Source organism: Seriola dumerili, unplaced genomic scaffold (assembly GCF_002260705.1).
Source record: "Seriola dumerili isolate Sdu_G_001 unplaced genomic scaffold, Sdu_1.0 BDQW01000079.1, whole genome shotgun sequence".
Lineage (NCBI taxonomy): Eukaryota > Metazoa > Chordata > Actinopteri > Carangiformes > Carangidae > Seriola > Seriola dumerili.
In genome coordinates, this window is record NW_019174334.1 from 2,739,813 (window position 1) to 2,752,517 (window position 12,705).

At 42.7% G+C, this 12,705-nt stretch overlaps 1 protein-coding gene across 1 annotated transcript in view; it reads left to right on the forward strand.

Moving 5' to 3' along the window:
- Nucleotides 1–2,393: 2,393 nt before the first annotated feature.
- The window catches only part of LOC111221016 (mitogen-activated protein kinase kinase kinase 3-like), a 38,353-nt gene continuing 28,041 nt past the window's right edge, over nucleotides 2,394–12,705 (forward strand). Inside the window, exons 1-3 of the mRNA XM_022744335.1 lie at nucleotides 2,394–2,752; nucleotides 11,888–11,971; nucleotides 12,644–12,688. Coding sequence (XP_022600056.1) covers nucleotides 11,953–11,971; nucleotides 12,644–12,688 — 64 coding nt within the window. The 5' untranslated portion in view covers nucleotides 2,394–2,752; nucleotides 11,888–11,952. The remainder of the gene's footprint in view (nucleotides 2,753–11,887; nucleotides 11,972–12,643; nucleotides 12,689–12,705) is intronic.

Consider the following 12,705-nt stretch of genomic DNA (forward strand, 5'->3'; position numbering starts at 1 on the left):
GCTGACCTGCACACCCCTCAGCTGGATAGAGTTCACCATGACATAATGTATGTATGAGATTAACTCAATTGCTAGTTCCAACATTATTATTGGAGAAATACCTGCTGTAGCTCCATTTAGGCCCACTTGAATTCACATAACTCATGACTGGTATTAATAGAAATGCCATTAATTAAAGTGGGTTATTCTTGTTTAAAGGAATTTTATCCATTAGAATGACCAAAGTTACTGTTTCTTCCTTGTAAACATACAAATTAATGCAGCAATGTGCTTCACAATCTAATTAGAGTTTCTATATACAGAACTCGAACGGGTGCCTATGTGGTTAGTATGAAGTTTTATTTTCAGACAGTCAGACAAACAGATAAATGTCATTACAAAATAATGGTTTAGATGGAGGAAAAACTCCTGATACCCATTTACACAATGTGAAAAAGCAGTTTGATTGCTTTTCATAAAAAATGACAAGCAAAGTCATCCTGCTTTTCTCTGGAGACCCTAAATCTCTCTGAGGCATTCTCTGAGATGATGCTGCAAAACCTACAAGAAACACACACGCACACACACATGCTCACTCACTCACACACACACACACATAGGTTGTTATTGTTCATAACAGCTGCCTGTGGTGTTCGTCTAAAGCACAGTTCAGCTGTGCAGGCATCTACGAGCACTGCAAATCCACAGAGAGATGCAAATGTCCAATTGATATTCATTGCAGTCAAGAAGTCTTACACACAGCAAGGGCATGTCTGATCACAATAAAACAGTGCTGTGCGGAACTAATCTGAAGAGAGCGATGCTGGGACCAAGGTCAGTGGAGCATTTGTTATTCTGATAGTCTGGTCTAATGTGCTGAAAACAGGAGATATCACTGCCCAGGGTTGTATTTTTAGTGCCCATTATGAATACCTTTGGTACACAGGTTGCCTCTTTTCTAGCCTGCATTTGCAAAGGTTCCGCAGTCTGACAAGCGACCAGAAAACTGTTAAGATGTGTAGTGACATAAATCATACCACTTTCAAATCCCTTCCTTTCAATACACTGCTGCATTTGTTTGGTGTTTTTTCACTGTCATGGCCCATTAGTGTGGAGCTCACGTTGACGTGCCTGCTGATTGAACACAACACGCTCCTCGCGCTGCCAGGAAAATAAGGACTGGGTGTCCAAATATTGCAGATGTTTACAGATGTTAAGAGTGTCTTACTCACAAGCAAGGCCCGACTTCCTAATGGCTCCTTCGGACAGTGTAAAGGAAGGAAATGTTTTGGTGGTCGCTCTGTAAGGACTGAGTAATTACTGAGCCATTTAGCTTTTTCCCAACTATGTTTAAGAGGGCCTGTAACCGAGAGGAGCTCCTGTCTGTTGACTGAAGACAGTCACAGTTACTACTGTGCGCTAATGAGAACTGCTTATCACTGTGTGAAGCACTAATGATCAACCTGAGAAAAGGCTGCCATAGGGGCCAACACATACAGTAGGTGGACACATGCTGCAGAATAAACATGTTTATACAGAACTTCTAACTTTAATAGCTGAGGGAAGATACAGAATGGTTCATCAGGTGACAGTCATCATCTACCAGCACTGCCGCCATTAAAGCAGAATATACACTCATTTTTGTAGCTTTGCTAAAGAGACCCTTACTTTTTTTTTTCCAGTATGGCTGTCCTCGGGCCATCAACAGCCATGATGGTTGTTTTCTGGATGGTTCCTGCTTTTTGTTAAGTAAATCTTAGAAGACTGTGAACTTATACTGTAACACTTTTTATTTATATCCCCCTATTTTTCATTTATAAGCATTATATGGACATTTGATATAGCCTATGATTAGTATGACACTAAAATGTAGTCATGAGTGGCTATAAGGACATTTTAAGCATCAAGTAATGTACAGAATTGGTCAAAAATGATGACTTCTCCTTTGAAGATGTATTTTATTTATTATTACAACTATGTACTATGTTAGCATTCATCATCTTTTTTCACACCAGCTTTCACTTATTATATAATTATTCACAGCCACTTTATAGTGTGCCATAAAGCATTTATGTAGCCTACTGCTTAGAAAGGCTAAACAGATGGACTAAAAGTGGTGCAATATATTTTTCTTTGTGTTTGAACATATGTTGTATGTATATACTGTAAATATATGAGGTTTTCCAGTGGCATATAAGTTTCCCAGATGTGTCAGTATCATATCAAGTCTGCAGAATAGTCGGTAAATGAGTAGACTACACAACAGATACCCCCCGGGGGTCAGATGTTGCAATTGCTCCAGGTGTCCACGGGGGGGCGGTACTCCCTACAGTTTTAAACGCCGCTGCCTTGGAAACGCACCACCGGAGAGCGTCACCACTTCCTGGAGCTCACGTTGTTGCTGACATCAGAGGCGCAGCTCCAGGGGAGAAACTCAGCTCCTCTCTGTAGTGTGTGTGGAGACAAGCGAAGCGCAGGGTGAAAAAACTTTACTCTGAAACACATGTAAACGCGACCGTGAGCTCTGGATTATGCACCTGGCAGAGGAGAAGATTTCAATGCCTGAATACAGCCGGTATTTGTAATTTCTGCGCTTCAGTACAGAGCGCAGTTTCCGGATACCAACCCACTGTTTTGGGAAGATTTGCTCTGCATCTGTTGGGATTTTTCCGCTCTCCCTGTCGTTCATCTGAGATAACTTGCACTCCATAATCAAGCCATCTTCAGAAATCCTGCAGCCACAACAACACCATGGAGTCACATAGATAACAAGGTAAGAGTCTTGTCTGGATTTTTTACTTCATTTTCTTATGCCAGTTATCAAGATCACCGCTTTTATACTGTTATTTCCTGTTTGAAGAACCAGGACATTCAAATACACTTGCATCTATCATTTATTTGGTCATTTGTAGTTAAAATTGCTCTTCTAATAAAGCATAAGCATGTGTTTACTTAGAGCAACCTTACTGGAGAGGCCTTCTTGCAAGTGGAAACAGTTACTTGGACAACCCCAAGTACATTTCAATGCAAGTCTTTTCTCAGTCAGTTTAAATCTGGGCAAGTAAACCTTTGCAGACATAACAGCCCATTTTTGTTGTAAAAAGATATGATTTGTTGATAGATCCATATTTTGTTGCTGGATTAAAGGTTTGCATGGGCTTTTTTTGTGGTTATTTCCAGTGCAAAAGACTGTTTTCACAATGTTTTAACAATGGGAGAGGCATAAATTGCATGTCTGGAGGTGTGAGTGATTTCTGGAAAGTCATTGTCATCCTGTGCCTGTCGACTCATTCATCCTCTCTGTGCTTTTTTTAATTTTTTTCTCTGCTGTCAGTCGACCAGACCGCTGTGATTCACAGTGGTCAGTTAAAACGGCGTTTTCCTTGAAAGGAACGATTCTCAGCTCTTGTCCTGAAAAGTCCGCCTCATCTTTGATTATTTCCGCCATCCAGCTGTCTGTCTGGTCCCTGCCCATTTCAATCCATGCATTTTCAAAGCGTTTTAAGTCCACGCCAAGGCCATTATTTGGATTAGGATGCTGATGATCGAGCTTCATCCATTGCTCTACACTTAACCCTGTGATGGCAGACTTCTGAGACAGTCCGCCAAATTAGATTTTAATGAGGCTATCGTGTTCATCAGATCAAATCAATATGAACTGCACTCACAGGAGTCCGAACAGCAAACTGACGGATGAGTTTATCAGCACATTGGCGTGCCCTTGGGGCTCTGAAATGGCCTTAAAGTGAGAGTCAAACTGTCAAGTGGAAACCGCCCACAGATATGGTTGGTGTGCCTCAAACAAAACAATCCATTTGGCTGATAACAGGACTGGATCCCACAGTAAAAGTGCCAGCTAGAGACAGAAGAGACAGGTTACTAATTGTGTTTTGATAGGACTAATGAAAAAAGAGTCTGAAGCTGGAGTTTATTGCATCACTTCCTGTTCTACAGGTAACTTGGTGCAGGAGTGGTATTGTTTTTCATGCGCTGAAGGCGACTTTAAAGGTCTCTCAGTTCATTCTAATAAAAAAGTTTAGAGAAAAGCCTGCGTTGTCATTCTTCAGAGGATTATTTGAAAGCATGTCATGAGCCAGAGAGTCCGCTCCTGCAAGGCTTTGTTCATCAGCAGCTCACTTCTGAGAAAAGTTCATTTATTAACTCTCCTTAACGTCCCGCTGTCAACTCATGCTGGCTCCTTTGCGCAGTCATTAGCTGAGTGTCTTCATCAGGATGAACTCTCCCTCCTCACGCTGTCCGCTCAGCGGAGGAGTGTGAAGTCATGCTATCATATGCTGAACTCACAGAAGCCTGACCGCTGACCGGCAAGCTGAGGGGAGGTCAAAGGTTACTGTGACTCATGTCAGCATTATCTCCCCTCAAAGGCCTGTTTGTAGCTATTGGTTACAGTTCTTGGTTACAGTAGAAAACAAAACAAAATTGTCATCAGAAAAGTGTCATTCTTTCTTAACTAGTCTCACACAGTATTATTAGATTCTGAAAAGTATTACATATGAAATGTTTGACAATAGAAATGTTGTGTTCAGTGGATGATGGTAATGGGAAGCATTTAGAACCCTTTCACTTTATACACATTTCTATGTCTTGCAGTCGAACAGAAAGCCTGCTGGAGGTCGAACCGGAGGTCTGGTGTTTGAAAGACACAGGCACTTACTTACTAAAGATGCTACTGATTGCATTTTGGGAAATGTAGGATGCAAACTACTAAGTCCAAGAAGTTCTCTGTAGACCCCTGTGATGGCATTGTGTTGAGGCATGGATAGTTATAGGTAGATATAGATTACTAACATTTGCAGTAGCCAACTCCGCTCCATCACTGGGACACAGTAATGGGAGATGACTTTCGCTAAAGCTGTCTGTCTGACCAAATGAAGGAGTCGGGCGAGAAAAAAAAAAAACCAAGTAACCATCGTAACTGAACTTCAGAGGACCTCTGAAGTGATGGAGAGCCAGCGAGGGAGACAACTCTCCCTGCAGCGCTCCATCCAACAATCAGGCCTTTGGCTAGAGGGAAGCCACACTTTGGTAAAAGAAAAAAAAAAAAAACTGCTCAGACATTGCCAGATGGTACAGATCATTCTGCGCATGAGAGGAGGAAAATTTCTAGTCTGATGAGACAAAAATATAACTCTTTGGCCTGATTGCCAAGCACTGTGTCTGGCAAAAACCAGAGACTGGCCACCTGGATTGTATCGTATCTAGAGCAAAGCAAGGTAATTGTAGCATCATGCTTCTCGGCTCCTGAGACTGGCAGACAGGTCAGGACAGAGAGAGAGACAACCAACTGGGAAAAATACAGATAAATTGTCCCCTGAGGATACGTTACCTCAGAATTGGGCAAGGATTCACCTCTCGGATCGGCAAAGGTACAGAAATTGCTGCAGCTGCTTTTTGATAAGTCTCTGGTTGACTTTGAGTGGCCCAGTCAAGCCCAGATTTGAAGCCTGTTTTTTTTTTTTAAAAAGAATGAATTAAATGAAAGATCACAGTTTTAGAACGCTTCTTAGACAATGTGTCAGAGCTGGAGTACATGTGCAATGAAGAAGGAGATTGGCACCGCACACATACAGGTGTGCTAAGCTGGTTGCGGCACACCCAAGATGACGTAAATCAGAAACTGCTGACAGTGTTGCTTCACTGTGGCACTGGATTAGGAGTCTGCTTAGGTATGTTAAAAAATATTCTGCCTTTTGTTTTCGGCCTTGTCATAATGGGGTACTTAACAAGAGCTAAAGGTGGAAAAATACAACTTTGGCCAAGTTTGAATTAAGCCTATACAGCAGAGGGAAAATGAGAAAGTGAAGGGGTCTGACTACTTGCCGAAGTCAGTCTGGGTTGCCTTTTGTTATCTGTGAAAGTCCAGTAAGGCCCCGTGCCCCCCTCCTCTCCAGAAACCAAGAGGAAGTTGTCCTGATTGAGCTTTGTCTGCGTGGCTTGTCTGCCCGTAAGGACAATGCCATCAGCTGCAGCAGAGCCCGAGGCTGCAAGGACAGCCGGATAGACACAGAGCCGGACTAGGTCATACGAAAACACTGAGGACAGGACTGTGTGCAAAATTATGTAAAACACCACAAGTGGTTTTCGATGTCTAATGGAGCACATTTATTCAAATAAGAATATATAGATAAAGAAGTGACATTAGTTTGTATTTTGTTGCAGAGATGTTAAATGAAACCAACGGGGGGTGGGGGGGGGGTGGGGCTCTTGAAATTAAATCATAAAATTGCTTTTTGGATTTTTCATTATCACACTCACTCAGCCTTTTGAGTATCAAAAGCCAAGAACCGAGACACTCTTCATGGATAAAAAGGCTTGATGGCGAGGCAGAAATACTTTCTTGCCTCTTCCCCCTGAACCACAGCTGTTTGACATTCTGCCTCGTGAAATGGGTTTAAGTCTACGAGCTGTCTCTGCATGGCTGCATTTGGGTGGAGAAACACAATGAATGAATGTGCTTGTAATAGCATGTCACCACATAATGGAAAATACAGCTTACTTTACAGATTGTGCTTAGATTCCTCTCGGGGGGTGGGGGTGTGGTGGTGGTGGGGGGGGTGGATACGGGTTCTGGTGATCCCAAAGGAGTGGATTTATTGTGGACGTCAGGAGAGTCGCTCCTTCATTTGGCTATTTTTAGCGTGTGTTGTGTGGTTGACGATAATGGCAGACAGCTCTACTTATCTCTGAGCTAATAGAGCCATCACTTTCACTGAGGAGAATCTTCTTACGCTGGAGTCTGATTGGTACCAGCGGATTGGCATCCCGCTCCAGTATTCATACGCCCCTTTGGGCCCTGATTGTACCAACTACTTTCCTCTATGACTGATGCGACTCGTTGGAATTTCACTGGTTCAAAACTTACACCTACTGTTATAACTGCTGAATCATTGAAGTTTTACATCCTCAAATGTGAGGATTTGCTTGTTATCTCTGTTTTATATCATCATAAACTAAATATATCTGAAATTTGTCCTGTAGGTTGAATAAATCAAGCGGAGGTGAAAGGGAAATTACGATTGGTACTTTTCACTTTTTTTTTTTAACATTTAACGGAAGGACTGACATGGCACCTTTCTGATACCATACCTAGGGAAGACTTAGTGTTGCATGTTTTTCAATGCGGCACTTTTTTAAGACTAGAAGTCTTCAGCAGTGCTAGCAGCAATGTAAGGATTTGCTTCTGTTCTTTGTTTTACATCCTTAAACATTGAACATACTTGTATTCTCGGCACAGGGTTGGACAAAACAAGCTATTTAAAGACATCACATTGGGCTATTTGAACATTTTTTTCTCTATTTTCAGACAAACGAAAATGATGAAAATAATCCTGAGTAACAAAGAGATCAAGCTCACTTTAGTAACTGGCACTCCAGAGCAGTTCCTCATGCATTTACAGTTGAAACAAAAGGTAGAAAAGTGTAAATAATGGCTTCATATCAAAAGGGAAATTCCTTTATTTGAAATAAAACATGGATTTAGTGCCAGATGACAGGATGAATCCCATTTATGTGTTGTAGGAAGGCATTATTAAGCCTTTGTGTCCCCATTGAAGAGCCTGGATCTCTTCTCGGCAATAACTTCTGCAATACAAAGCAGAGGAAGCCAAGGTTATGATGAATGAGGGCTGAGGCCCCACATGGAGTGACGTTCTCCCGCCCACACACTCCCACCACCACCCAGAACTCCTCAAGCATGTCCCTGCATAGAAAGCCCTCAGCCTGCTCAGTGTGCTAGAGGTACACACCGTATTGTCTTTCTTCCCAGAATTGGCCCGTATAACCCTTCTGACTCATGTGGGGTGGCCAGAGTGCAGTCTTGGCAAGCATTCAGCGGACAGGACACCCCCGCCGCTGACCTTTTTAAAAAGAGTAAGTCACCTAAATATCCATGGCTCACTAATCACCCCTCACTTCCTGCCCGTGTCGCAACTCATACAGCCTACAGGGTATTGTGACAACCTCAACGTCTCTTCGTGATGTCAGGCCTGTGATACATTATATATGATCTCATCAGCGCTGCAAATAGGTGTTGTTTTTTTTTTTTTTTAATCTTATATTATGGAGACAGCATTTTTAAAGCCTCCGTGTTAGCAAGTTAGCAGTACATGGATTGTATTTGTGAAACACTTTTTTCTAGGTGTCCATTGACTTCCATTAACTTCCATAAGATATGAGTGTAGGGTTACCAGACAGTGAGAGTTGCTCGGGTTCAGAAAAGAAGCAGTTTTCTGGCTGAAAGTCTGCGCTCTTGTGTCCTGTGAGGGACCAGGGTTCTCCTGATCCACGGCCTCCATCACTGCAGCGCCTTGACCACATTGATCAAGCTGTCCCAGCTGTCTCCTCCTCCCCACCCACCGGCCTCTGTGATCCTCTTTATGGATTGTCTATTTTGGCATTCGGTGGTTTCTGCAGACAAGCTGTTCCGGAGAATTGAAAAAGGCACGCAGCAAAATTTAGCAGTTGACCTCTGAAATGGCGATTTCTTTGGGACTCCACAAGAGTGATGTCAGACATGAGGTCATACAGCACAGGCCACCATGCAGCTGCAGAGCAGGCCCTCCACTTCTCTAATCTAAAGATGGGGGAGTTTCCCTTGGAGACCTTGAGCCACATTGTTTACTCGGTTAGAAAGTGATGTAACAGAGCTGGAAGAGGATAGTGCATATGCATATACGTGCGCGCCTGCATAGTCTTGGCTGTGATTTCCTGTTCAATCATTCCAACAAAAATAAAATTGCTGTGTGTGGTTTGAGGAGCACGGCTCTGCTTTGTCTGGCTCAAGCAATTCCCCAAAAACCTCTGAAATCCCATCCTCTGCTGTCCTCTTTTTTAATTAACTTCCTCTGTCATTTCAGCACAGTCCTCACACTGTGACAAAGGAGAGGCCTCTGCCAGTGAAACATTGGCCCGAATGGTGATGTTATCCATTTTTGACAGTGAAGTGCGTCACAGTGTTTGAAGCACTTCTGGATGTGCTCAGCATTGTAGGTTTATCTTGTGATTTACTTCACAAATGATGTAGTGGAGAGACAGGCAGTCGTCTCTGGGAGGACGTGTGGCAGCGGAGCAACAAGAGCGAGCGGCGATTAGCATTTGATCTTCAACAAGCGGGGCTGTCACATTGCCCGCCTGCCAAGACGTGTGTGGAGAATTGGGCTGGCGATCAGTGGGCACCACTAGCCTGGTATCATGCTGGGCAGAGGGGCGAAGCAGATGGGCCATCTGGCGACTTGCTGGCACAGGACTGGGGCTGTTCTGTTCCCGTGTGCGTGCGAGCGCACGTGTGTGTGTGTGTGTGTGTGTGCAGCATCAACAGACCGGGCAACGCGGTGTTAGAAGACCACCTGTCTTGTGGCTGTTCCTCGTCTCTTTCATGTGTGGTCAGCAGCACCATACTAGCACAGCCTGATACAGAGCTTTGACATATCATACCCCCATCCCTCTGCTGTTCACGCTGTGCTGCCTCGTATCAGTTGTACTAAATATACTAATATTTGGTACATTGCAGTTCTTTATAGTTTAGTCCTGATAGAGGTTTCTCCACATTTACTGCTCACGTTGTGATGTATTTAGAACACCCTGTTCTCAGAAAGTGGTCACCCTTGAAACATTTTTGCTCAGGCTTCATATTTCTGCTTTGAAGTTTTAGCTTTTCCAGTCCTTTAGCTGTTGTGATTGGGCCACTGACAGCAGTGTGCTGCGTGTTCCCGTGTTCAGACTCCGCTGGCACCCCGGGTCCCTGCCCCTCAGGCTGTAAATTGCTCCAGTGGCCGTTTTTTATTGCTTTTATGAAAAGTTTTCTGGCTGACACAAAGAGAAAGCTTGCTCTTTGTGTCTCTCAAGACAGGCTGAAGCGTTTGTCTGTGCTGAATATTTGTTGTAAAAGACACTGTACACAGTGGTGCGGGCTTTAAAAACACACACACAAAAAAAAACATGCAACATGGACACTGGAGATAGCCAAACACAAAGCAAATGAAGTTTCAAGAAAAATATCTGGGGAGTGTTGCCATAAATCTCTCTGGAGGCTCTTTAGTATCTTAAGAACTGGTGTTGGAATTTGTTGATGGCCAGACTCCCACAAACTGAATCTGCAAGAAGAGGTTTATATACCCTCACTCCTTTTCTTTCTTATTTCTTTCTATTCTATTATTTCCCTTTTATTCTATTCTATCTTTCTGTATTATCTCCTTGCATGCCTCATATGGATGTATACTGTTATCCCAGTTTATTATTTCCCCTTAACACTGGTGTGCTACATTTGTACACACCCCCTGATCAACCTTTGAAAAGGACTATGCAACTAATCATGTTGGCTGGTATTTAGTTTAAATGTCATATAGTGAAACGGGGGTATTTTTTTTTATTTTTTTGGTCATACTTCAGTGGTAATATCAAACACTGGACCTGTCATTGTTGCTTCAACACTGTGAGAGTGTGCAGCAACTACCGCTCAGATTTCTCACGCGTAACAACCTGTTGTTGGTGCTCTCGTACTTCCTCTTTCATGAGATATGATCACATGTAAATAGTCTGTTTTTTCTCCTGTGCAACTTTTAAAAACAAAATTGCACAATCTACAATCAAAATCTACCCTTGCTTCGTTGAAATGCACTCTGGGGTTTTACCGTTAAAGCCTTATTTGGTCTGGTATGACTGGTAGTTTAATGGTGGTTAAAGTGAGCAAACTTTGAATAGATAATGCAGTATAACTGACATGAGGCAATTCCCTGATCCGTTGACTTTTCTGTGCTTGTGCTACTGTTACGCTACATTTTAGCCTCTTTCCTCATCCCATAATTGTCACTTGTGACCAGAGTTGCTGTTCAGCAAAATATAGATAGGCTCGCTTTAAATAGATCTCAAATTTAGCTCTAGGAATAACCTCTTTTTTGATTTTCCGAAGCTTGCAGCTTCCCTTTGGTCGGCCTTTACATGGCTTTGTCATTGATGCTGTCAGGGGGAACACAGCAGCTTATAACCACCACACAAATTTTAATGTCGCAACATACTATACTGCAGCTGTTTCTCTGGTTCCTGTTCCCCTTTTGTTAATCCTGCATTTAAAGAGAAAACAGTGAGTAAGAAATATCTGCAAGTAGCCTATTACAGGATGTGAGTGTCCTGTTTAAGGAAAATCAGCATTTTGTTTTCATGAAATGATGGTTTAGTATATATAAACTATCTGAGTCGGACTATGAGAAGTGTTTTACTCTGCAATACAGTTGCATTTGCTTCTCTGTTCTTTACCTACTGTCATCAGTGGAACAAAACTGTCAGATGTAAAAGACTCTTTTCTGTATTGCTCCATTATGGGATGTGACAACCATTTTTCTGCTTTCCGCTCACCAGTGTAATGCGTCAAGAAGGCTCTGGCTTTGTCTTTGAAGTGCTCATGGTCTTTACCTGAGGCAGACGGTTAGGCAAACACCCACGCCTTCCTCGCTGCCGCACCGTGGGATCTCAAGGGCACGAGGCTCCTCCATCATCAAACACTGAGAAAATTCCTCCACGGCTGCTGGCTTGTGGCTCTCAGAGTGGCAATAAAGAGACTTCAGGGCATGCACAGGATTTAGACGTGATGGAGCTGAGTTATCAGCATCAAATGCAGCTCTTGGCTGCCGTGTTGTTATTTGTCTGCCAGGAGTTTTCAAAAAAGGATATGTCAACCTCAAGAGACCATCCTGGTTAAATAAAGATTAAATAAATAAAAGAAGCGGGGACACCGATGTGAAGGAAAAAAGCTTTGTGTTGAAACTACCACCTGCGTCCTGTTTTGTCATTGTTTTTGTGCAATCACAGAAATATTATGTGTACTAAGCTGAAGAAAAATGGCACACTTCTTGGATGTTGAAACCGTGTTGCTCTTGTTTTTTTTTCCTCCCAGGGTGAAGTCTTCGCTTGCAGAGAGAAGTTGAGCTCTGTGCTCAAGTTCAACAGGGCCACTTCCTGATGATGACAGTAAACATGGGTGAGTAGTATTCGAAAGCAAGTTGCTGTACAGGACGTACATACACAAAACATACCTGATTACCGGCAAGCACACAAACATACACACCTCACACAGTTCCTCTGGCAGGAACAGTGCGGAGAAAATAAAACATGCACGATAGAGGATAGGTGTGACATGACTGTTAACAGCTCCAGATGGCCCCGTGTTGTACACTTGTATCGGTCTATTTACATTGTTGTTTGTACAATTTTTTTTTTTTTTTCAGTTTTTTTCTTTTGTTTTATTCTTATTCAGTCATGAACACTTGATGAACACTTTGCACATAAGAAGGTTGTGGCACATAACGCCCTCGAACATTCAAAGTAAACACCAGTTTGTTTATATTCACACGTATTATTCCTGTGAACACACACATCCACTCCTACATATATAGAAAAAATACCACCAACACACACATGCACACGCACACACGCATACCCACACACACACACACACACACACACATTTTGGTGCACCAAATGTGCAAACACCTGGAGGAGCTGTGAGTTTCAACTGAACTGCTAAAATATTGAATCAATATATTTTGTCCATTCTTTCTATACAAAACCAAACACAATATAATTTACATCAGAACTGGCCATTTACCATATTTTTGACTTCTTTCCACCATGATGTTGCCTTTTTCCACAGATGACGGTCTCCAAAATGGACCCGGACAGCACAGGAACTCACAAGGTAATCCTTATTTACTC